This window comes from Pan paniscus, chromosome 19, assembly GCF_029289425.2.
Source record: "Pan paniscus chromosome 19, NHGRI_mPanPan1-v2.0_pri, whole genome shotgun sequence".
In the NCBI taxonomy this organism is placed as follows: Eukaryota; Metazoa; Chordata; class Mammalia; order Primates; family Hominidae; genus Pan; species Pan paniscus.
The window spans coordinates 22,256,827-22,282,643 of NC_073268.2; the positions used below are offsets into that span (position 1 = coordinate 22,256,827).

A 25,817-nucleotide genomic window follows, 5' to 3' on the forward strand; every position below is an offset into this window, starting at 1 on the left:
ACTGGCCAACACACCTGGCTAACTTTTGTATTTTCTGTAGAGATGGGGTTTCACCATGTTGCCCAAGGTTGTCTCAAATCACTGGGCTCAAGTAGTGTTCTCACCTCGGCTTCCTAAAGTGTTGGTTTTACAGGTGTGAGCCCCTGCCTCTTTTTTTTAAATTGAAACTTTCTGTTGAACTCACACATTTGGGTTCTTTAAATGTGTGTTTTTATGAGTAAATTTAATGGGAATGAAAGCATAATTGATCTTTTTTTTTTTTTTGTATTTGAGGAGTGCTTTATTTCCAGGCAATAAAATGCTATTTCTCATCTCTGTCTCTCTTAGATTACAGCAAGATGGAAATACCAAATCCCCCTACCTCCAAATGTATCACTTACTGGAAAAGAAAAGTGAAATCTGAATACATGCGACTTCGACAACTTAAACGGCTTCAGGCAAATATGGGTGCAAAGGTAAAAAATATTTCCCAAGTGAAAATTTATATATTTCAATATACTGACCCAGTATAAAGGGGTTGGAATTTTTTTTTTTTTTGAGACAGAGTCTCACTCTGTCACCCAGGTTGGAGTGCGGTGGCGTAATCTCAGCTTACTGCAAGCTCCACCTCGCAGGTTCACGCCATTCTCCTGCCTCAGCCTCCCGATTAGCTGGGACTACAGGCGCCCGCCACCACGCCCGGATAATTTTCTTGTATTTTTAGTAGAGATGGGGTTTCACCATGTTAGCCAGGATGGTCTCGATCTCCTGACCTCGTGATCCGCCCGCCTCGGCCTCCCAAAGTGCTGGGATTACAGGCGTGAGCCACCGCGCCTGGCCCAGGGGTTGGAATTTCTTTTTAACTTTTGTTTTGAAATCTTAACAGGGCCAGGTGCGGTGGCTCACACCTGTAATCCCAGCACTTTGGGAGGCTGAGGCAGGTGGATCACCTGAGGTCAGGAGTTCGAGACCAGCCTGTCCTACCTGGTGAAACCTCGTCTCTACTAAAAATACAAAAATTAGCCAGGCGTGGTGTCATATGCCTGTAATCCCAGCTACTCGGGAGGCTGAGGCAGGAGAATTGCTTGAACCCAGGAGATAGAGGTTGCAGTGAGCCGAGATGGCACCACTGCACTCCAGCCTGGGTGACAGAGCAAGACTCCATCTCAAAAAAAAAAAAAAAAAAGGCCAGGCACGGTGGCTCATGCCTGTAATTCCAGCACTTTGGGAGGCTGAGGCAGGCAGATCACTTGAGGCCAGGAGTTTCAAACCAGCCTGGCCAACATAGTGAAACCCTGTCTCTACCAAAAATACAAAAATTAGCCAGGTGTGGTGGTCTGTGCCTGTAATCCCAGCTACTTGGGAGGCCGAGGTAGGAGAATCGCTTGAACCCAGGAGGCGGAGGTTGTGGTGAGCTGAGATCGCGCTACTACACTCCAGCCTGGGCGACAACAGAGCAAGACTCCATCTCAAAAAAATAAATTATTAATTAATTAATAAAATAACAATATATCTTAATCTTTTCCATGGCTTTGCTAGGCTTTGTATGTGGCAAATTTTGCAAAGGTTCAAGAAAAAACTCAGATCCTCAATGAAGAATGGAAGAAGCTTCGTGTCCAACCTGTTCAGTCAATGAAGCCTGTGAGTGGACACCCTTTTCTCAAAAAGGTACTTTTGGGAGTTTAAGCTCAGTTTTCCTCTCTTCCTTGGGCTTAAAGCTTTTTCCTATATTTGTGACTTTTTAGAAAGTGAATAAGTAAGACAAGGTATGGTGGCTCACACAAGTATTCCCAGCTATTTGGGAGGCTGAGGTGGGAAAATCGCTTGAGGTGAGGAGTTTGAGACCAGCCTGGGCAACATAGACTGTGTCTCTAAAAAATTTTTTTAAAAAGTAGCCAGACATGGTGGTGTAGTCCTAGCTACTTGTGAGGCTGAGGTGGAAGGATTTCTTGAGCCCAGAAGTTCAAGGCTGAAATAAACTATGATTTCACCACAACACTCCAGTCTGGGTTGACAGACAAGACCTTATGTCCAAAAAAAAAAAGGAAAGAAAGGAAATAAATAAATAAGGTTAAGGTTAATAGATACAGCTATTTTAGTCAACTTTGAATAATTAAGATAATAAATCTGCAGCTTCAAGAATAATTATGGGGGCTGGGCGCAGTGGCTCACACCTGTAATCTCAGCACTTCGGGAGGCTGAGGCAGATGGATCACTTGAGGCCAGGAGTTTGAGACCAGCCTGGCCAACATAGCGAAACACTGTCTCTACTAAAAATACAAAAGTTAGCTGCGTGTGATGGTGCACACCTATAATCCCAGCTACTTGGGAGGCTGAGGCCTGAGAACCTCTTGAACCTAGGAGGCAGAAGTTGCAGTGAGCCAAGATCACACCACTGCACTCCAGCCTGGGTGAAAGAGTGAGACTGTGTCTCAAAAAAAAAAAATAATAAATAAATAAATAAAAGAATTTTCTAGTTAAGAAACTTTGGCTGGACACGGTGGCTCACACCTGTAATCCCAGCACTTTGGGAGGCCGAGGTGGGTGGATCACCTGAGGTCAAGAGTTTGAGACCAGGTTGGCCAACATGGTGAAACCCCATCTCTACTAATAGTACAAAAAAATTAGCCAGGCATGGTGGCACACTTCTGTAATCCCAGCTACTAGGGAGGCTGAGGCAGGAGAATTGCTTGAACCCGGGAGGTGGAGGTTGCAGTGATCTGAGATGGCACCATTGTACTTCAGCCTGGGCAACAAGAGCAAAACACCATCTCCAAAACAAAAGAAACTTTATGAAAATAAATTATTATCATTATTATTATTTAGAGACAAGATCTCACTATGTCACCCAGACTGGAGTGCAGTGTCATGATCATAGCTTACTGTAACCTCCAACACCTGGGAAATAGATAATATTTTTAAAATATAAAAAGTAAATATTATCTAGGCATGGTAGTGTATGCCTATAATCCCAGCTACTCGGGAGGCTGAGGTGGGAGAATCACTTGAACCCAAGAGTTCAAGGCTGCAGTGAGCTATGATCTCCAGCCTGGGTGACAGAGTGAGACTCTGTCTCTTAAAAAAAAAAAAAAAAAAGCAGAAGCTGGGTGCAGTGGCTCATGCCTGTAATCCCAGCACTTTTAGAGGCTGTGACAGGTGGATCACCTGAGGTCAGGAGTTCAAGACCAGCCTGGCCAACATGGTGAAACCCTGTCTCTACTAAAAATACAAAAATTAGCCGAGCGTGGTGGCGTGCACCTATAATCCCAGCTACTCAGGAGGCTGAGGCAGGAGAATTGCTTGAACCTGGGAGGCGGAGGTTGCAATGAGCCAAGATCGTGCAACTGCACTCCAGCCTGGGCGACAGAGTGAGACCCTGTCTCAAAACAAAAAACAAAAAGCAGATAGTGTATTGAGAGCAAATATCTTTCCTGAAGCAGAATGTTACTATAATTTCTATACCACTTTGCTTCTCCATGTACTATCCCTATCACCTATGCAGCTAAGTTGATGTCCACTGTCTTAAAGTTTAGGTCTTCAGAAAACTTCCTCATCTTTTAGGACTTTCAGAGGCTCTTTACTGTTGTGTATAACCCAGGTAGACCAACAGTTTGAGCTGAGGTAAACATCAGCTGAGTATGGGAAGTACTGTGCTGAACTCTATAGAGGACACAAAGGTGAATAAGAGTCCCTGCTTTTGGCTGGGCATAGTGGCTCACACATGTAATCCCAGCACTTTGGGAGGCTAAGGCAGGATGATTGCTTGAGTCCAGGAGTTGGAGACCAGCGTGGGCAATATAGCGAGACCCTGTCTCTACAAAAAAAAAGAGAGAAATTAGCTGTTTAACTGGATGTAGTAGCACATGCCTGTAATCCCAGCTTCTCGGGAGGCTGAGGTTGGAGGATGGCTTTAGCCTGGGAGGCAGAGGCTGCAGTGAGCTGTGATTGCACAACTGCACTCAGCCTGGGCAACAGAGTGAGATCCTGTCTCAAAAAAAAAAAAAAAGAGTTTCTACTTTCCACAAGTTTGCAGTCTAGGGATTCCTTTTAGGAGATGATGTTACAAAACTCTCAATTTATTAATTTGTTTTTAAAATTTTGTTTTTGTTTTTTTTTGAGACGGAGTATCGCTATGTCGCCAGGCTGGAATGCAGTGGCGTGATCTTGGCTCACTGCAACCTCCACCTCCCAGGTTCAAGCAATTCTCCTGCCTCAGCCTCCCGAGTAGCTGGGACTATAGGCATGTGCCACCACGCCCAGCTAATTTTTGTATTTTTAGTAGGGACTGGGTTTCACCATGTTGGCCAGGATAGTCTTGATCTCCTGACCTCATGATCCACCCGCCTCGGTCTCCCAAAGTGCTGGGATTACAGGCGTGAGCCACCATGCCTGGTCAAATTTTTTATAATTTTAAATGCCATCTGAATTTTAAAAATTTAATTTATTAGCTTGTAAGAACTAGAGGCTAGTAAGATCATTTTTTTTCTTTTTTTTTTCTTTTTTTTCTTGAGACAGAGTCTCGCTCTGTCACCCAGGCTGGAGTGCAGTGGCTCACTCAACCTCTGCCTCCCAGGTTCAAGTGATTCTCATACCTCAGCCTCCCAAGTAGCTGGGATTACATGTATGTACCACCATGCTCAGCTAATTTTTGTATTATGTTTTTGTAGAGATGGGGTTTCACCATGTTGGCCTGGCTGGTCTCCAACTGACTTCAAGTGATCTGCCTGTCTTGGCCTCCCAAAGTGCTGGGATTACTGGCATGAGCCACTATGCCCAGCCAATTTTGGAAGGAAATTACATTTCTTTCTTGGGTTATATGCCCGTCTTTCCCTCTCCATGTCATTGCTTATATTTCAGTGTACCATAGAGAGCATTTTCCCGGGATTTGCAAGCCAACATATGTTAATGAGGTCACTGAACACAGTTGCATTGGTTCCCATCATGTATTCCTGGTCCCCTCTCCAACAGAACTTTATGGTATGTATTGAAAGCACTGTAGTGGTTATTTAAACTGTATGATTGTGTTATGTTGATATGCCAGAGCTCCTCTTAGGGTAAAGATTGTCCAGTAATTAACAAAGCTAGGACATGCAGGGCAGAACAAGGTTGTAATTTACTTACTCTAAACAATATATATTGCAAGTTGTTCTAACTTGTCAGATTTTATGCTCTCTGATGTGTGCTTTGGAATTGATGCTGGTTCTTTTTTAAATGAATAATATTGGGCAAGATTTCAATTTTCTCTTAGTACCTTGGCCCAATATTATGTACAGTTAAATGCAGTCTAAATCAGACTCTTGAGGCTTGAGCAGGTTGTCTGCTCCCTGTTGATGGAGTAATCCTTTCTGAATTCTCTAAATGCAAGATGCTACAAAAACAACTGAGACAACAGACGTGCACACAGTCCTTTCATCTGGGCCTTTGTGCTGACTCCTACTAGGATTATTTGTGGTTTTGATAATCATTCCTCTCTAAATACTGCCATTGCTTATCATCTGCCTGGTGACAGATAGCTGTACTACTGGTTGGAATGAGGTCGAGGTTTATAGAAGGGAATCATCTCTTAGAATAAAACTTCAGAATAATTTTACTTGCTACTTGGGGATTTTAGAATGACTATATTCTCTGCTGAGCACCCCACTCCCCCAAAATTATTTACTATTGTTTATTGCCAGAAAATATCCATAGCCTAGGCTGCAGTTGACTTTAGGTTCCCATTGAGTGTGACTGGCATGAGTTGTAATCATAATTTTTTTTTATTATTGGAGAATCTTAGTCCATTTTATAGAATACCCATGTCTTATGATTGCCCAATTTATTTTGTAGTTAAATTACAGATCATAATCTTAGAAGCCTTCATTTTTATTTATCCATCTGTCTCTCTACTTATGAAACTTTTTTTTTTTTTTGAGACGGAGTCTTACTGTGTCGCCAGGCTGGAGTACAGTGGCGCGATCTCAGCTTACTGCAACCTCTGCCTCCCAGGTTCAAGCGATTCTCCTCCCTCAGCCTCCCTAGTAGCTGGGACTACAGGCGTGCGCCACCATGCCCAGCTAATTTTTTGTATTTTAGTAGAGATGGGGTTTCACCATGTTGGCCAGGATGGTCTCGATCTCCTGACCTCATGATCCGCCTGCCTCGGCCTCCCAAAGTGCTGGGATTGCAGGCGTGAGCCACCACACTTGGCCCCATTTGAGGTTTTTTTGGCCAAACAAAATGGCCAGTGTTTAAAATGCAGGAAACTCTGGGACAAAGGCATTTTCAGGAGACTCAAGCAACAAACAAAGCTCAGCAAAGATTCCACTAAATAGGAAAGAGCAGATGCATGATGGCTTCATGGAATAAATCACATCTGGTTTGGTTTCAGGTAGAAGATGAGACGGTTTTGTGCAATATTCCCTACATGGGAGATGAAGTGAAAGAAGAAGATGAGACTTTTATTGAGGAGTTGATCAATAACTATGATGGGAAAGTCCATGGTGAAGAAGGTAGTGGTACTGAACTCTTTGGAGAAAATTTTGTTAGAATCAGGCCTCTTCTTTGGTACCTCATCATCTTGCCATCTTGCTTTTATCTTCTGCCCCATGGGGTACACACTGCAGAATATTTCAATGTCATCACATGGCTGGGAGTTAATTTTTTTTTTTTTTTTTTTTTTTTGAGACGGAGTTTTGCCTTAGTTGCCCAGGCTGGAGTGCAGTGGCGTAATCTAGGCTCACTGCAATCTCTGCCTCCTGGGTTCAAGTGATTCTTCTGCCTCAGCCTCCCAAGTAGCTGGGACTACAGGTGTCTGCCACCATGCCCAGCTAATTCTTGTATTTTTAGTAGAGATGGGGTTTCACCATGTTGGTCAGGCTGGTCTCGAATTCCTGACCTCAGGTGATCCACCTATCTCGGCCTCCTAAAATGCTGGGATTATAGGCGTGAGCCACCATGCCTAGCCCAATTTTTTTTTTTTTTTTTTTTTTTTTTAGAGATAGGGACTCACTCAGTCACCCAGGCTGGAATGCAGTGGCATGATCATAGCTTATTGTAGCCTCAACCTCCTGGGCTTAAGTGATTTTCCTGCTTTAGCCTCCTGGGGGGCTGGGACTACAGGTGCACTCCACCACACCTGGCTTTTTTTTTTTTTTGAGACAGAGTCTCGCTGTGTCACCCAGGCTGGAGTGCAGTGGCACAATCTCGGCTCACTGTAAGCTCCGCCTCCCGGGTTCATGCCATTCTCCTGCCTCAGCCTCCCGAGGTAGCTGGGACTACAGGCGCCTACCACACCCGGCTACTTTTTTGTATTTTTAGTAGGGATGGGGTTTCACCATGTGAGCCAGGATGGTCTCGATCTCCTGACCTTGTGATCCTCCCGCCTCAGCCTCCCAAAGTGCTGGGATTACAGGCGTGAGCCACCGTGCCCGGCCCTGGCTTATTTTTAAAATTTTTTGTAGAGATGGAGTCTCACCACATTGCCCAGGCTGGTCTTAAACTCCTGGCCTCAAGCAATCCTCCCACGTTGGCCTCCCAAAGCTCTGGGATTACAAGAGTGAGCCAACATGCCTGGCCCAAAATACCCTAGTTATTTCTTTTTTTCTTTCTTTCTTTTTTTTTTTTTTATTACCCTAGTTATTTCTGATTCAAGCAGCAGAAACAGAAATAAAAATTATTTAAAGTATCCTAGTTAAATTTTAAAAGGAGTTGGGACATAAAAGGATTATGTAGTAATCAGTGGCTGGAGAGAAAGTTTATTGTACAAATAAGTTTAATCTTAGGGCTTAGGAGTTTTCCATAAGGACATCCAAGACCATTTTGTTCTTTATTTCTCTTTCTCTGAGAATGGCAATGAGGCTCTCTGTCATACTTCTTTGATCCAGGCATCCCCTGAATCTCCCAGAAGTTGGTTTTAATAATCTGAATTTCCTAAAAGCCAATTGTTTGGATTTAGTCATAATTCTAGAAAAGTCTGTCCGTGTGTAAGAAATGGAAAGAGGAGAGGCTCTCTATCACTTCATAAACCAACAGCCCCACCTGCTCTTTTGACAATTGTGGGCACTGTTGTGATGCTGTTGAACTACATTATTTGTCCACAGTGCCTCCTAGTGTTCAAAGACCTCCTAAATTGTAGTACATCTCCATAAAGTACAATTTTAGGAAAAATTGCTGTCTTTTGATTTAGAGACGTCATTACTGACCCATCAGCAGCAAAGCCAAGAGAATTTTCATTTTATTATTTTTCTCTGCCCTACTTGGAGATTGTTTGAACACTTTCATGAGATTTTGAACCAGAAATTCAGAGTTGACTTGTGACTGAGGAAGTGAAGTTCTTCAGTAAGAATAAAGCCTATGGCTGGGCACAGTGGGTCACACCTGTAATCCCAGCATTTTGGTAGGCCGAGGCGGGCGGATCACCTGAGGTCTGGAGTTCACGACCAGCCTGACATGGAGAAACCCAGTCTCTACTAAAATACAAAATTAGCCAGGGTGGTGGCACATGCGTAATCCCAGCTACTCGGGAGGCTGAGGCAGGAGAATCACTTGAACCTGGGAGGTGGAGGTTGCGGTGAGCCAAGATCGTGCCATTGCACTCCAGCCTGGGCAATAAGGCGAAACTCCATCTAAAAAAAATAATAAAAATAAATAAAGCCTATAGCTGTATTCCTACTCTAGCCAGCTGCCCACTGCATGTGTAGGAGCCAATCAAATGATTGTAATTTCCTGATCTCCCATGTAAAAATGTACACATGTGACATATCTGGGCCTCTGGAGTGAGTACAAGAAAACCTGCCTAGGAGGACTAATGGAATGTGAAGTGACCACAGCTCATCCTTCGAATCCTCATGTTTCAGAGATGATCCCTGGATCCGTTCTGATTAGTGATGCTGTTTTTCTGGAGTTGGTCGATGCCCTGAATCAGTACTCAGATGAGGAGGAGGAAGGGCACAATGACACCTCAGATGGAAAGCAGGATGACAGCAAAGAAGATCTGCCAGTAACAAGAAAGAGAAAGCGACATGCTATTGAAGGTACGTAGCACTGGCTCCCTTATTCCTTTTTTAAAGTGACAGGGATAGGGAAGAAGGAAGAACTGGAAAGATTTGTTGCGTATTAAAGGCTGTTGGTGCTTCTTGTTGGTTCACTTAAAAGGAGAACATGATCATTAAGTGATAGCTTCAGATAGCTGTGACTTGGGTGAAGAAGAAAGTAGAAGAACTGATAGAATAATCATTGCTATTCATTTCTAATTATATGTCTCATGTGAAATTGGGATCATGCCAATTTATATATATGTATATATCAAATTTTATATCCCTTTTTATTTAATCTTATGAGTACTTTTCCATGTCACTAATGTTTAATTTAAAATTTAATAGTTTAATTATACTATATGTCCAGGGACATAGTGTATTCTCTTTTATTGTATCATAATTATAGTATCAGTGTAGTTCTTCAGCATCCACTTCATGATAGGATTCTTCTACGTTCAGGCCTCTCTATGAACACTCTTTTCACCTCCAAATTCTTATTTTTATTTTTAAAATCTATTATTTATTATTTTTTTGAGACACAGTCTTGCTCTGTTACCCAAGGTGGAGTGCAGTGGCACAATCTCGGCTCACTGCAACCTCCACCTCCCTGGTTCAAGTGATTCTTGTGTGTCAGCCTTCTAAGTAGCTGGGACTATAGGCATGCACCACCATGCCCAGCTAAGTTTTGTATTTTTAGTAGAGTTGGGGTTTTACCATGTTGGCCAGGCTGGTCTCAAACTCCTGGCCTCAAGTGATCCGCTCCCCTCGGCCTCTCAAAGTACTGACTGGGATTACAGGCGTGAGCCACCTCACATCCAGATTCTAATTGGGACTGTGGATTTTGTTGTTAATATGTAGACTACTCTAACTTCCTTATTTACTGGTAGCATATATCAGATAAGTCCAGATAGCACTGATGTTTATATATCTCCAAACAATCAGTGGTTAGGTTAACAAAGCAGCCGTAATCAAAATGCTATGACAAAAGGAAAAAAGATCACACAGATTTGTTTACGTGTTCTGATAATCGCACTCAGGAGCTTTTTATCATTTCCAATTCAGGCAACAAAAAGAGTTCCAAGAAACAGTTCCCAAATGACATGATCTTCAGTGCAATTGCCTCAATGTTCCCTGAGAATGGTGTCCCAGATGACATGAAGGAGAGGTAGGGAAAGCTGTCCCACTTAGGCCATATACAGAGTGCTCGGACAAAACCTTTATTCCCTCCTAATTTTTGGTTAGTAAAAAGCTTTGTTTATGGTAAGGGCATTATGATTTGCCCGCAATTTGATTATTTCTTGCTTACTCAATTACCTCTAAATGCCCCCCTTACTATATTAAGGGTCATCGTATACTGGCTTTTGAGTGAGTCTGGGCAGAGAACATTTACTCTGCCATTTTTCTGGAGAGTTAACTCCAGCACCATCTTAACAAATCCTTCCCTCCCCTTACTTTCCAACATTTGCCCAACCCAGCATAATTACAATGGTGGACCCACTTTAGTTATCTACCATTCTCTTATCAACCAGACCTGTAAAAAACACCCATCCTCCCTTGGCAGACCGTAGGTGAGCTACTGTCAGTACCCAATCTGTATTTCCTCAGTGGAGGCAGTTCCTCGGAGGAACTCTTATCTCTCTTTTCTTAAATAGGTATCGAGAGCTAACAGAGATGTCAGACCCCAATGCACTTCCCCCTCAGTGCACACCCAACATCGATGGCCCCAATGCCAAGTCTGTGCAGCGGGAGCAATCTCTGCACTCCTTCCACACACTTTTTTGCCGGCGCTGCTTTAAATACGACTGCTTCCTTCACCGTGAGTGGGGCTACTCTGTTTGAAATGCTCTCCTCTCTTCCATCCCCAGCCACCATTTCCTTCTCTTTGTTCTGGTTTCTCGTATAGAGTTCCTGGCTTCTGTTCTAACGTTTTACAAAGGGCCAGTTCTGTTTTCCCTTGCTCAATTATAGTGCAACATGCTTTGCATGATAGGGACAGACTAACTAGCAACTTATCTGTCCCTCAGTACCTCTTAGCTTTGAAAGCATTGTGTTGATGTCAGAAATGACTGAATTTTGTGCACCCTGATGGTAGCCGTTTATATCGAATTCTAACTCCTACAATAGCTCTCTAATTCACTTTTGTTTCTCCCCATCTTGTCAAGTGGATAGACCACTGGCAACAAGACAGTTTTTGTTTTCCAGCTTTTCATGCCACCCCTAATGTATATAAACGCAAGAATAAAGAAATCAAGATTGAACCAGAACCATGTGGCACAGACTGCTTCCTTTTGCTGGTATGTTCTTAAGCTGTTCTGGCATTATTAACTTCATTGAAGATTGAGCAGGAAATGGTCCTCAGGCTCTCTGCCTCTGGGAACACAAGCCACGTGAGCCAGTACACAGCACTCTGGGGGTCATATAGCACAAATAAAACATGGCTTTTGCTCTTAAGGAGCTCCCCAGTTACTGTGGGACCGCTCTTAAGGAACTCTCCAGACATGGTAGCACTATAAAGTTAGTCTGATGGAGTGCGGATTCGAAGATCATTAAAGGCTTGCCTGCTCTAAATATCATCTGCTTAGATTTCAGAGCCTAAAACTGTATTGTTAGAATTGGAGCAAAGTGTATGCTGGGGGGGTGGGTACGCACTCTAGTTTCTTTTCTATCTTGTTATAAATGCATATAACTATGAGACGAATAGCACGTGATGATGCTGATGTCTTGTTGTGATCAACCAGATGGACCGTTCCCTGATGGACAGACCTTAAGAAGCAGCATAAATGGTCTGGCATACCTGTGGGGAAGCCATATATTGAGAGCTAGAAGGAAATAGATCAACTGGACTTGCCAAAGACACAGTTGGGCTTTTTACACAATAGGATGAGCCTAGGCGATGAATAAAATACCTTGATAAAATTTCTGCCACCTATTAAAATTATATTATACAACCAGCCAAGTGCTTTTGGAACCATCTTTAGTGGGATAATAGATGGAAAGATGGTAGAGAATGCTGTTGGGCACGCATGTGGGAAATGGGCCGTACTGTAAAAGCAAAAGAATAGACATTATTGGGTTTATTTTTTCCTAATGTGTATTGACTCCTTCCTATGTGCCAAGTATCGTAGTAGACCCTTAACATACCTTGTCTTATTTTCATCCTATAACAGTGTCATGAGGTAGAGGAAACTGGATTACAAAAGTTATATATTTTGCCTAAAGTTAGTTGATAAGTCAGTGGTATGGCAGCGATGAAATTCAAGTCAGGGTCTAACTCCACAGATCATGCTTTTAAAATTACTCCATGTTTTTCAGCCAGGCGTCGTAGTGCACACCTATAATCCCAGCACTTTGGGAGGCTGAGGGAGGTGGATCACCTGAGGTCAGGAGTTTGAGACCAGCCTGGTCAACATGGAAAAACCCTGTCTCTACTGAAAATACAAAATTAACCAGGTGTGGTGGCGCACGCCTGTAATCCCAGCTACTCAGGAGGCTGAGACAGGAGAATTGCTTGAACCCAGGAGGTGGAGGCTGCAGTGAGCCGAGATCACGCCACTGTACTCCAGCCTGGGTGAGATAGTGAGATTCCATCTCAAAAAAAAATAATAATAAAATGAAATTACTTCATCCTTAAAAATATATATATGCCATGTTATGTCAACATACCAGCATTTATATAAGTCAAAAGGTCATTGCCCTTCTCACAGGAGTCACCTTGATACCCTGTACATGTATTACGAAGATGCTGCCAATGCCTGAAATGTATGCATGTTTAACTTACAGAGATAATGTATGCACAATTTTTCTTTTATTGCGTTTTAGGTTTGAGTGCATATTAAATATAATGCTGGACTATTTTCCCTCAACTGTTTACTAAGAACATTTTCAATCATGCAGAGTTGAAAGATACCTTCTTCCTGGATTTGATAACATTTTTTTCTGTATCTCCTTTCTCCATAAATTTGCGTATGTATATCTTTTGCTGAACCATTTGACAATAAGTTGCAGACATTGTGATGCTCATTTGGTAAATGTTTCAGCATAAAGACATTCTCTTACATAACCACATTATTACACCTAGGACAATTAATAAAAATTGTATAGTATCCTCTATTACCCATTCTATTAATATATTTAATTTTTTTTTCAGCTGTACCAAGAATAGGTATTTTTGTGTTTTGTTTTGTTTTGTTTCCAAACCAGGATCATCCAGTCAGGCATCATATTTGGTTATTATGTCTTTTTTTTTTTTTGAGACAGAGTTTCACTCTTGTTGCCCAGGCTGGAGTGCAATGGTGCAATCTCGGCTCACCACAATCTCCACCTCCCGGGTCCAAACGATTCTCCTGCCTCAGCCTCCCAAGTAGCTGGGATTACAGGCATGCGCCACCACGCCCAGCTAATTTTTGTGTTTTTAGTAGAGACAGGGTTTCTCCGTGTTGGTCAGGCTGGTCTTGAACTCCCAACCTCAGGTGATCAGACTGCCTGGCCTCCCAAAGTACTGGGATTACAGGCGTAATAAGGCACCCGGCCTTGTTATGTCTTTTTACTCGTTTTTAATCTCAAATAATTCTATCACTTTTAAAATCTTTTTAAAAGTTCCAGGCTGGTTGTCTTGTAGGATGACCCACATCCTGGATTCATCTGTTGTTTTTTCACAGTGTCATTTCTGTGTTCTTCTGTCTCCTCTTTCTTATAACCTAGAAATTAGGTCTGGAAACTTGATTTTATTTATGTTAAAATGTTTGGCCATTATATTAAAATGGTGGCTCACGCCTGTAATCCCAGCAATTTGGGGGGCTGAAGCATGTGGATAGCTTGAGCCTAGGAGTTCGAGACCAGCCTGGGCAACATGGCAAAACCCCGTGTCTATAAAAAATAACAAAAATTAGCTGGACTGGACTTGGGAGGCTGAGGTGGGAGGATCAGTTGAGCCTAGAAGGTCAAGGCTGCAGTGAGCTGAGATCATGCTACTGTACTCACCTGGGTGACAGAGCAAGACCTTGTCTCAAAAAAAAAAATATATATATATATAAATACATATAATCTATAATATATATTATATATAAATACATATAATCTATAATATATATTATATATAAATACATATAATCTATAATATATATTATATATAAATACATATAATCTATAATATATATTATATATAAATACATATAATCTATAATATATATTATATATAAATACATATAATCTATAATATATATAATATATAAATACATGTAATATATAGTATATAAATACATATATAATATATAAATTATATTTACATAAATTATATATTTATATTTACATATTTTATATTTATATAAATTATATATAAATATATAATACAACTTTTATATATTTATATATTATATAAATATATATTTTATATTTATATATTATATAAATATATATTTTATATTTATATAAATTATATAATTATATAATATATTATACGTATTATATATTATATATAAATATATAATATATAAAAATTATATGTAAATATATATATAAATGTTTAAAATAGTATAATTGATACTGTATACTTCACACACAGCATAGGCACATAATATCAGGTTCAGTTAATTTTGAAACTTCTCTTTTGGAATTTCCTTTAGGCCTTACTGTATATTATTCCAAATTCCAAATACCCTTAATGATAGTTAACCTTTATTTTTTTTCATTTTTATTACTCAAAAAAACTTCATTTTTAAATTGAGCTTTCTGACTCTGCTTGTGCCTTCAACACTTTCACAACAATTTTCTGCTGCTTGCTAAGGAAAGCACACTTGCTCCTGCACCAATACATTCAGCACACACGGATCCACCATAGGCCCTGCTGACATGCTTTTTTGTTTTGGACAATCTCATAGGAACTTTAGGTCTCATAGCACAAACCCCCCGAAGTCTGCTGGGCACACGCCACATGCAGATTTCAGTGCTTTCCCAACCCTCTTGGTATAAAGGTAATCAATTCTATTACCAGGGGCTCAGGACAGCCTAGTTTTGTTAAAAGCTATATTGTAGGAAAGCCTACATGTATGTCAAATGCTGGACCATTCTGAGTGCCTCTAGACAATGTCACTGGAAGATAAACCTTTATTTTGTAGAAATAGATTTAGTTTTCAGAAACAGCTAGGAAGTCTTTGAAAACCAAGTCTGATGAGAAAATATTGATGATCTAGGTGAGTGATAATTATTTCATTTTTTAAAAAAGGGGGTGATAGCTGTAAAATAATGAAACAATATTCTTCTGAGTTTCATACACAGATTTGGGAGGAAGTTTCAAAATTAAGTAGTAAGATTGTACAGATTAAGCATTACACATTTTATTAAGGAAACAGAGAAAGTGTGGTAGACTGGAAAGAATAGTGGCCTAGGGAGACAAGGAACCCTGATTCCTATACCCCTCTGGAACTATTAGCTGCATACTCTCAAGCTAGTTTCTTCCCCTCTCTGAATCTCATTTCTTCATCCGTAGGAGAATATGTTCTCAAATTCCAAACAAGTAACACGCAAGTTAATTTTAGATACAACTCACTGGAAAATTGAAGACACAGATGCATAGATTATATCTTTTTTAAGATTATAGGACATTAGCTGGGCATGGTGGCATGTGCGTGTGGTCCTAGCTACTTGGGAGGCTGAGGCAAGGGAATCACTTGAGCCCAGGAATTCGAGGCTGCAGTGAGCAGGCCTCTGCACTCCATCCTGGGCAAGAGAGAGAGACCCTGTCTCAAAAAAACGAAAAAAAAAAAAAAAATTATAGGACAACTCTTTTGTGAAAAAGTACGTAAGTTTTGTTAAGCAGCTCTCATTGTTATATGATCATACTTATTATATGGTACAGAGAAAAAGAAAAGACACTATTATTGTAGACAGATGTTGTAAAGATGAAAGTTTGTGATGATGAGATCAATATGGTGATGGGCCTGTTCCTATTTCCTGTCTGTAATGTGTCCACTGCAGGAAGGAGCAAAGGAGTATGCCATGCTCCACAACCCCCGCTCCAAGTGCTCTGGTCGTCGCCGGAGAAGGCACCACATAGTCAGTGCTTCCTGCTCCAATGCCTCAGCCTCTGCTGTGGCTGAGACTAAAGAAGGAGACAGTGACAGGGACACAGGCAATGACTGGGCCTCCAGTTCTTCAGGTACGATGAACAGAAAATGAAGACTTTTTCTTTCCATGCAAGGACTCTGGTAAACCCAGGATCACTGCCTGACACTTAACTTTACTACCTCTTAAAAATTATAAATTCTTTCTACAAGTTTTGTAAACAGTAAAGATGGGGAATATTTTCTTTTCTTTTCTTTTCTTTTTTTTTGAAACAGTCTCTCGCTTTTTTGCCCAGGCTGGAGTGCAGTGGTGCTATCTTGGCTCACTGCAACATCCACCTCCCAGGTTCAAGCGATTCTCCTGCCTCAGCCTCCCAAGTAGCTGGGATTACAGGTGCCTGCCACCACGCCCGGCTAATTTTTATATTTTTAGTAGAGACGGGGTTTCGCCATGTTGGCCAGGCTGGTCTTGAACTTCTGACCTCAGGTGATCCGCCTGCCTCGGCGTCCTAAAGTGCTGGGATTACAGGCGTGAGCCACCCTGCCTGGCTAATTTTTGTATTTTTAGTAGAGACAGGGTTTCGCCATGTTGCCCAGGCTGGTCTTGAACTCCTGAGCTCAAGCAATCCACCCACCTTGGCCTCCCAAAATGCAGGGATTACAGGCGTGAGCCACCATGCCTGGCCTAAAGATAGGGAATATTTTCATTCCTAACTATTCTACCTTTTAAAGTAGAATGAAGTACTTCTGAGTTTGTGACAAACTACTGATGACAACTGCATTCTACCTTCTTCTGATTCTGTTATTTCTTCCCTTCTCAGAGGCTAACTCTCGCTGTCAGACTCCCACAAAACAGAAGGCTAGTCCAGCCCCACCTCAACTCTGCGTAGTGGAAGCACCCTCGGAGCCTGTGGAATGGACTGGGGCTGAAGAATCTCTTTTTCGAGTCTTCCATGGCACCTACTTCAACAACTTCTGTTCAATAGCCAGGCTTCTGGGGACCAAGACGTGCAAGCAGGTACCATCTGGAAGCAGCAGAACAAATGGGCCCCTCCTTTCACGCGTTGCTCTGTCCAGCCCTTTGCCATCTTACCAGGCTGTGTGTCTGGGTCTGGAGAGAAGTTGTCTTAAGTTCAGTCCCTGATGAGCCTGTGCTTCTGTGAGTTTCCCAAACATGGCCCTTCTGCAAGTGCCAGGCCTAATGATGTTTGGGGACCCGCCTCCTCCTTGCTGAATGCTCATTTTTGTCTGGACTCTATTTAATGCTTCTGGTTCCTACACTCTTTCGCTTCTTTTTTTTTTGGCTCTGGCCTCCTTTCTAAATGTGTACCCCTTTCCAAGAAGGGACTCCCAGGTCTTTCTGTGGCTCTTGTTAATGAGCACACTGCTGCTGCTGCTGCAGCTGCTGCTCCCTCCACCACTCCGCCAGCCTCTTCAGTCATTTTATTCTCCACATTTTCTATCACTAGATTATCTTTATTTTGTCTTTGAGACAGGGTTTCACTGTGTCGCCCAGGCTGGAGTGCAGTGGCATGATCATAGCTCACTGCAACCTCTGCCTCCTGGGCTCAAGCAGTCCTCTCCCCTCAGCCAAGCAAGTAGCAAGGGACTACAGGTGCAGGCCACTATGCCCAGCTAATTTTTTTTTTTTTTTTTTGAGACAGAATCTCGCTCTGTTGCCCAGGCTGGAGTGGTGCAGTGGCATAATCTTGGTTCACTGCAACCTCCGCCTCCCAAGTTCAAGTGATTCTTCTGCCTCATCCTCCCAAGCAGCTGGGATTACAGGTGCCCACCACCACACCCAGCTAATTTTTTTGTTTTGTTTTTTTGAGACGGAGTCTCGGTCTGTTGCCCAGGCTGGAGTGCAGTGGCATGATCTCAGCTCACTGCAGCCTCCGCCTCCCAGGTTCAAGTGATTCTTCTGCCACAGCCTCCCAAGTAGCTGGGATTACAGGTGTGCACCACCACGCCCGGCTAATTTTGTATTTGTAATAGAGACGGGGTTTCACCATGTTGGCCAGGCTGGTCTCAAACTCCTGACCTCAGGTGATCCACCCGCCTCGGCCTCCCAAAGTGCTGGGATTACAGGCATGAGCCAATGTGCCTGGCCATTTTTGTATTTTTTTTTAGTAGAGATGGGGTTTCACCATGTTGGCCAGGCTGGTCTCAAACTCCTGACCTCAAGTGATTGGCCCAGGAAAAGACAGGAAAAGACCACAGTGAGAAGACAGACTGAAGAACAGGGACAGGGAGGCAGGTGTCAGGGCCAGCATGTCCAACAGGAAAGGAACCCCAATGCTTTGGCTTCCTACCTTCTGGAGGAGACTCTGTGGCCTCTTCTTCATGCTTCCTGTACTGAGAACAATTAATAGAACCATGGACTGGGCAAGGTGGCTCACACCTAGAATTCCAGTGCTTTGGGAAGCCATGGTGGGAGGATCGCTTGAAGCCAGGATTTCAGGACCAGTGTGGGCAACAAAGTGAGACCCCATTTCTACAAAAAAAAAAAAAAAGGCCATGTACCTGTAGTCCTAGTACTCAGGAGGCTGAGGTGGGAAGATGGCTTAAGCCCAGGAGTTCTATACTACATTGAGCTATGATGGCACCACTGCACTCCAGCCTGGCCAAGAGTATGAGACCCTCTCTCTAAAAAAAAAAAACAAAAAAACAAAAACAGAACCATGAGCTGAAGTGCCCTTTGCTTTCATTTTGGAGCTCATACCTATTTCCCTGATCACAGGTTCTCAACGTAACCATCTATGGATTTGTATGCAAGAATGTTCTTGTCTGTATTTTCCTGAGAATAGTTACAGTTTTCAAAGATCCCCCACAGAGGGCCAATAGCCCCAACAAAGAAAAGGAAAAACTAAAAACCAGTGCTTTAAGAGAAAAAACACATCCTATTGAAATGGCCAAGGCTCCGGTATCTTTATACTGACAGAGGGAGCTAATATTTAGCCCACTGAAACCATTCCTGTCCTGTCCTGTCCTGCCTTACACTCAGTTACACAAGGCACAGAGTTGCCCTTCCTAAAAAGAAGAAGATACTGTTGGTCATAGTCAGCCCACTCTTCTACCCGTGGCTTGGTAGAAAGAGTAGTAGGTGACAGCTTCTGACCAGGGGCGGTATTACTGTGCTCAGTATTTCTCCTTTCCTGAGTCAGGATAAATAATTAGGAATGAACTTCAGAGCCAGTAACCCAATGTCCCAGTGGCACTCTGTCTCTCCCTGACTGATGAGAGGCTTGGTCAGCTGCCTGAGTTTCTCAGAACCCTCCCAAGGCCAGCACCCAGCTGGGCCACTTACCTGACCCCCTTGCTCGAGGAGTGACAGGCCCGTTGGATTTCTCTTCCAGGTCTTTCAGTTTGCAGTCAAAGAATCACTTATCCTGAAGCTGCCAACAGATGAGCTCATGAACCCCTCACAGAAGAAGAAAAGAAAGCACAGGCAAGGGTTGGACAAAGTGTTTTGTTTTACAGCCAGGCTGTTCCCTGTGCTCTGACCTCCCCTTGGAGTTCCCATCTGCCTCCCTCTTTAGCAACCGCACAGGCTGTGTGAGCCCATCAGCTTGGCATCACATGACTGAGAGCCAGCCTCCTGAGTGCTCCCTGAGGGTCTGTGCCTTAGATCAGCCCTCTTCTTGTCCCCCAGTGCTGTGGACCATAACTGTCTGTTTTTCTATTTAAGCTTCTGGCCAATAGGACATGAGCTGGCCTCATGGCTCCACCCTGAAGCCATTTCTCCTTGTTGGTTTCGTTACCACCTTACCCATTTCTCAACTCTGATCAGAGTTTATTTATTTGTTTGGTTTGTGTTGTTTTTCTGAGTTACATGATAGCCTTTACTTAGGTTGGAAGTTTTAAAAAAAATTCTGCACCCTGGCTCTGTTCCCTAGTGACTATCACCTATCAGAGGAAGGAGCTGACACCACTTCTAAATACAGAAGGAAATCCCTGTGGCTCCTCCCTTTCAGTTCTTTCAGAGAAGATTCCTGAAAGGCCTTCCCACCTCCCCATCTTGAAACTCCCCCATATCTCCACCTCCACAAAGACAAAGGGAGAGATTTGGAGAGAAACAATAGCTTTATAATAGACCAATAGGCTTGGGCTTTCTTTTATTTCTGTTGTGTTCTTTTATGTTATTTGCTTGTTTGGGAGGGGTTGTGTTTAAGTTTAAATCTTGTAGCACAGGCCAGCTGGATTTAGGATGGACTCTAGCTTCTGTGTACCAAAGTCGTCCTGTTGAGGGGTTTGGGAAGATACTCCCCAGTCATCAAACACAGTCCCTCAGAGCAAGTCACGTTGTCATTTACCTGCATTTGCAGAGCTCCCTAGGGCCGTGACTGAGACCTGTCCTTCCTGTCTTTTTCAGATTGTGGGCTGCACACTGCAGGAAGATTCAGCTGAAGAAAGGTAAGTTCTACCAGGGCATTCTTCAGCAGTTCAGCTGGAGGCCTCACTCTGTGGTCATCACCCTACCCCACCTCCAGCTGCACTTGTTGACCCAGTGCCACTTCCGCAGATTGCAGAATTCTCTGCAGCAACTGAGAACAGCTGAGCCTCTCGCTGCAACTGAGAAGACCTCTTAGGAGGTAACATTAAGGGCCTTGTGGTCTGTGATTTTTCTTTTTTTTGAGATGGAGCCTCGCTCTGTCACCCAGGCTGGAGTGCAGTGGCACAATCTTGGCTCACTGCAACCTCCGCCTCCCGGGTTCAAGCAATTCTCCTGCCTCAGCTTCCCGAGTAGCTGGGATTACAGGCATGTACCACCATGCCTGGCTAATTTTTGTATTTTTAGTAGAGACGGGGTTTCACCATGTTGGCCAGGCTGGTCTCGAACTCCTGACCTCAAATGATCCACCTGCCTTGGCCTCGCAAAGTGCTGGGATTACAGGCGTGAGCCACTGTGCCTGGCCAGTATGTGACTTTTCTAGTGTGCCATTTGCTAGGTTCCAGACCTCATTTAATGTTTAGAATAGCTTCCCTGTTGTCCCAGACCATCTCCACACCCTCCCCACAAAGCAGATCACCCCACTGCAGCTTATGAACAACGGTCATCCCTGTCTTCTCACTTCAGGTGCTAAATGTGTGTCCAAGGACATTGTTAGGACCAGCCTCCTCTGAATCAGGGCAGCTGGACACTTGGGAGGGAAGACAGCTGGAGAGTATGGTCACAGCAGCATCCTCCTCTGTTTTCTTTCCTAGATAACTCTTCCACACAAGTGTACAACTACCAACCCTGCGACCACCCAGACCGCCCCTGTGACAGCACCTGCCCCTGCATCATGACTCAGAATTTCTGTGAGAAGTTCTGCCAGTGCAACCCAGACTGTAAGTGTGCTACGTTTTCTGTATAGTCTACCAAAACAGTTGGCTCCAGTGTGCCCTAGGCTTGCCCCATTCCTGTGCCCTTTACTGCTTATGGCCTTCTGATATCCCCTTTGCTGTGTTTTAGGGATTCTACAAATGAAATAAGTGCATGAGATCTGGGAGAGTCGTTTCTGGAAAACGTTTAGGTTCATGATTCTAAAAGCAATTACACAGAAATCAGATACTTTCCCAACTTTGTCTTCTAGGGGAGAATTAAGAAATGTGGGGGGCAGCAGGCGCAGTCACTCACACCTGTAATCCCAGCACTTTGGGCGGATCACTTGAGGTCAGGAGTTCAAGACCAGCGTGGCTAACTTGGCGAAACCTCATCTCTACTAAAAATAAAAAAATTAGGCCAGGTGTGGTGGCTCATGCCTATAATCCCAGCACTTGGAAGGCCAAGTTGGGCAGATCACTTAAGGTCAGGACTCAAGACCAGCCTGGCCAACATGGTGAACCCCGTCTCTACTAAGAATACAAAAATTAGCCAGACATGGTGGTGCATGCTTGTAGTCCCAGCTACTTGGGAGGCTGAGGCACAAGAATTGCTTGAACCCAGGGGGCAGAGGCTGCAGTGAGCCAAGATTGTGCCACTGCACTCCAGCCTGGGCAACAGAGCAAGACTGTCTCAAAAAGAAAAGAAATGTGGGACTCTTTTTTTTTTTTTAAGTTACAGCCCCAGTTTCCCTTTTCTGAATACTGTTTTAAAAATTTTTTTATTCAGATATTTTTTGTTTGTGATTCTGTGTATGTCTATTTTCATTTCATAGCTGGAGTTTTAATATCAGGTAGAAGACAGGGGCCTGGATGTCAGCAGAGACATCCGGGTACTTATCTTTTACTTCTTATCCCACCATGCCCTTCCCAACTCAAAGCTGAGCAGTTTGATGGCAGTCCCCACAGCTTGCAGAACTTGGTGCCCAGGCGGTTTTGCTGGAGGAAATACCTCCTAACCCATAGCAGATAGTGATCTTAGCCGCAGCAGAGAAGTGGTTGCGCTGGGTTGGGCAGTGGGTGGAGAAGGATGGCATAGAACGGATGCATTCTGTTCTCAAAATGATACTTGTTTTGATGGTGACAATTTACCAGTGAAACGCACTGATTTCATATTCTCTGGGGTACTCTCCACCTCAGTGGGAGGGAGAGGATTGTTGGGGAATCTCTAGGGGACACTTCTTATTAGTATACCTGCTTTTTTTTTCATTTTTTAAATTTTTTTGAGACAGGATCTCAGCTCTGTTGCTCAGGCTGGAGAGAAGTGGCACAATTATGGCTCACTGCAGCCTCAACCTCCCTGGCTCAAGCCATTCATCCCCCCACATCCATCAAGCCTGGGACTACAGGCAGGTGTCACCAACATGGCTATTTTTTTTTTTAATTTTTTTGTGGAGACAGGATCTCCCTATGTTGCCCAGCCTGGTTTTGAACTCCTGGGCTCAGGTGATTCTCCTGCCTTGGCCTCCCAAAGTGCTGGGATTACAGGCATGAGCCACCATGCTTGACCACACCCGCTTTTTTGACTCGAAGGCATGAATGTTGGGAAGCACTCAGTTTTCTATGGACAAAACTTGTGTATTTGATTATTGGGAAGGGAGCTTCCTCTTATTTTGCCAAACATCCTTGAACACAAAAAATTTACTTCTTTGCTGTCCCTTGAGTCAACCACAAGCCCCAGTATTAGCTTATTTCCCTTCTAAGACTTACTTGTCTTCCCTTCCCAGGTCAGAATCGTTTCCCTGGCTGTCGCTGTAAGACCCAGTGCAATACCAAGCAATGTCCTTGCTATCTGGCAGTGCGAGAATGTGACCCTGACCTGTGTCTCACCTGTGGGGCCTCAGAGCACTGGGACTGCAAGGTGGTTTCCTGTAAAAACTGCAGCATCCAGCGTGGCCTTAAGAAGGTGAGGCCTTTCCTCAGGACCCCACACCAGATAAAATGGAGGGGGAAGGAAGGAACAGTCCCAAGCATTCTCTTTCCACTGGTTCTTTTGAGGCTTTATATGTGAAAGTGCTTGATAAATCCTAAAGGACACATATTTACTGAATTAATAAAGGCTTCAGTCCCAGTAGGGCTTAGAAAAATGGTTCCTGGCCAGGTGTGGTGGCTCACGCCTGTAATCCCAGCAATTTGGGAGGCCGAGGCCAGCGGATCATGAGGTCAAGAGTTCGAGACCAGCCTGGGCAACATGGTGAAACCCTGTCTCTACTAAAAATATAAAAATTAGCCAGGCATGGTGGTGCATGCCTGTAATCCCAGCTACTCAGAAGGCTGAGGTAGGAGAATCGCTTGAACCTGGGAGGTGGAGGTTGCAGCAAGCTGAGATCGCACCACTGCATTCCAGCCTGGGACAGAGTGAGATTCCATCTCCAAAAAGAGAAAGAAAAGTGGTTCCTTGAACTGGCCAGACAAAAAGGAGCTGCGAGGTGTATGCACCTTTGGTGATGTCTATGTTTACCTCACACATCGCAGTGAATTCCTATAGACTAAGGCCCAGGAGGGCTCCATGGATAAAGGAAGAGATATCCTATTTCCGTTCGTCACCACCTCCCATTTTCTTTTCTCCCCCAAGCAGAAAAGAATGGGTTAGACCTTTTTCTGCTTTCAGATCCTCTTAACAGTTGCTGGTTCTTTCCACCGCACCCCCACCACACATGTGCACATCCAGCACACACCCCCTACTCATGCACACCCTGTAGTCTGAGACTTGGCCCCCTCTTCCCCAGCACCTGCTGCTGGCCCCCTCTGATGTCGCCGGATGGGGCACCTTCATAAAGGAGTCTGTGCAGAAGAACGAATTCATTTCTGAATACTGTGGTGAGGTGAGTACTATAGTTTTGGCCCACATTCTTACTCGGGGGAGACTGATGAGAAACTCTGATTTTCTGTGGGCCAGGCTTCTTTGAATTAATCTCTAAATAACTCAGCTGTGTTCTCACGTGGCCTCTTGGGGAGATCCCACAGAACCGTTTGCAGTACTGAAACCACTGTTCAACTCTTTGGCAACTCCAGACACAAGAGATGAGGGGGGCTCTTTTCAGCCTTAAAACTGGTTGGCCTGGGTGGGAATTGGAACAGCATAACTTGAGCTTGCTCTCTTGTGATTCTCATCATGATGCTCAGTAAGCACCCATGTGAGATACCACCCAGCCCTTTCTGGGGGCAGGGTACCATGCCCTGAGCAGGCAGCCTGATACTCCTATTTGTTATTTGTCTATCTCTCTAGCTCATCTCTCAGGATGAGGCTGATCGACGCGGAAAGGTCTATGACAAATACATGTCCAGCTTCCTCTTCAACCTCAATAATGGTATGAAGTCACTTTGTCTCATCCCAAGGTGGTCTTTTTTTTTTTTCTTTTTTTGAGACGGAGTCTTGCTGTGTTGCCCAGGCTGGGGTGCAATGGTGCGATCTTGGCTCACTGCAGCCTCTACCCTCTGCCTCCCAGGTTCAAGTGATTCTCCTGCCTCAGCCTCCCGAGTAGCTGGGACTACAAGCACCTGCCACCATGCCCGGCTAATATTTTTATATTTTTAGTAGAGACTGGGTTTCACCATGTTGGCCAGGCTGTTATCGAACTCCTGGCCTCAAGTGATCCACCCGCCTCGGCCTCCCAAAGTGCTAGGATTACAGGAGTGAGCCACCGCACTCGGCCCCAAGGTGATCTTTCTACCAGATTGCCCTTGCTGTAGTCCAAGTTTAGATCAGCTCCGAATCTTCCAGCAGATGCATAGAGCAAGGGGGCAGGATCACACTTGGGGATCCCACAGGCCACAGTGCCCTTGCTTTGGAAGAACCTCCATTTCTGGGTTCTGTTTGTAATAGGAGTGCTGAGCGTCTTTACCTGAGAAATCTCCCTGCCCAGTAGATGAGAAGATCCATAATTCAAAGAGGGACCCAAAGGGAGTGCTCCCACACAAGGCTGAATTCTGAGGCTGCATGCTTTCCTCTGCTCCTGTTAGCACACTGGGCTTCAACATTCCCATCAGACTAAAGTGTTTCTGTTACCATTTAACTGATTTTAAATTCAAGCTGAGAAGCTGTGGAGTTGCCTGCTGTGCTTATGGTTTTCCTTGATTTACTTTATACAGATTTTGTAGTGGATGCTACTCGGAAAGGAAACAAAATTCGATTTGCAAATCATTCAGTGAATCCCAACTGTTATGCCAAAGGTGAGTCCCAGTAACCTGGGAGGTGGGGTGGGGGATGGATGCCTCTTTACTGTGATTTCCATTCATTGTTGAACCTTTTCCTTAGCTCAGCTATTTTTTGTCCAAAGATAATCATGATTAATATCTGGTATCATTTTAGGCCCCTCTCAATCTTAGTTTTGTAATCTGCTTTTTTCAGCGAATACATTATAAACACTTTCCCACAAACATGATTTAACCAGCCTGAGCA

The 25,817-nt window shown here is 43.8% G+C and overlaps 1 protein-coding gene and 1 pseudogene across 7 annotated transcripts in view; one reads left to right on the forward strand and one right to left on the reverse strand.

Annotated features, from left to right (window-relative positions):
- The window catches only part of EZH1 (enhancer of zeste 1 polycomb repressive complex 2 subunit), a 45,167-nt gene that overhangs the window by 16,116 nt on the left and 3,234 nt on the right, over positions 1 to 25,817 (forward strand). For 2 of the 7 annotated variants that reach the window (XR_004667158.3, XM_034941810.3), the window contains exons 3-19: positions 328 to 455; positions 1,519 to 1,647; positions 4,837 to 4,956; positions 6,347 to 6,467; positions 8,814 to 8,990; positions 10,056 to 10,158; positions 10,646 to 10,809; positions 11,196 to 11,287; positions 15,966 to 16,146; positions 16,873 to 17,069; positions 19,408 to 19,499; positions 20,424 to 20,464; positions 21,257 to 21,382; positions 23,143 to 23,321; positions 24,145 to 24,240; positions 24,645 to 24,726; positions 25,508 to 25,588. Coding sequence is in view for 6 of the 7 variants with exons in the window: in XM_034941810.3 (XP_034797701.1) it covers positions 339 to 455; positions 1,519 to 1,647; positions 4,837 to 4,956; positions 6,347 to 6,467; positions 8,814 to 8,990; positions 10,056 to 10,158; positions 10,646 to 10,809; positions 11,196 to 11,287; positions 15,966 to 16,146; positions 16,873 to 17,069; positions 19,408 to 19,499; positions 20,424 to 20,464; positions 21,257 to 21,382; positions 23,143 to 23,321; positions 24,145 to 24,240; positions 24,645 to 24,726; positions 25,508 to 25,588 (2,098 nt within the window). In the remaining variant the exon portion in view is untranslated. Of the gene's footprint in view, positions 1 to 327; positions 456 to 1,518; positions 1,648 to 4,836; positions 4,957 to 6,346; positions 6,468 to 8,813; positions 8,991 to 10,055; positions 10,159 to 10,645; positions 10,810 to 11,195; positions 11,288 to 15,965; positions 16,147 to 16,872; positions 17,070 to 19,407; positions 19,500 to 20,423; positions 20,465 to 21,256; positions 21,383 to 23,142; positions 23,322 to 24,144; positions 24,241 to 24,644; positions 24,727 to 25,507; positions 25,589 to 25,817 lie in introns of those variants that run through there. The other 5 variants (XM_034941811.3, XM_034941812.3, XM_055102079.2 and 2 more) reach the window with 5 other exon arrangements.
- Positions 14,574 to 15,056, reverse strand: LOC134729498 (large ribosomal subunit protein eL34-like; annotated as a pseudogene).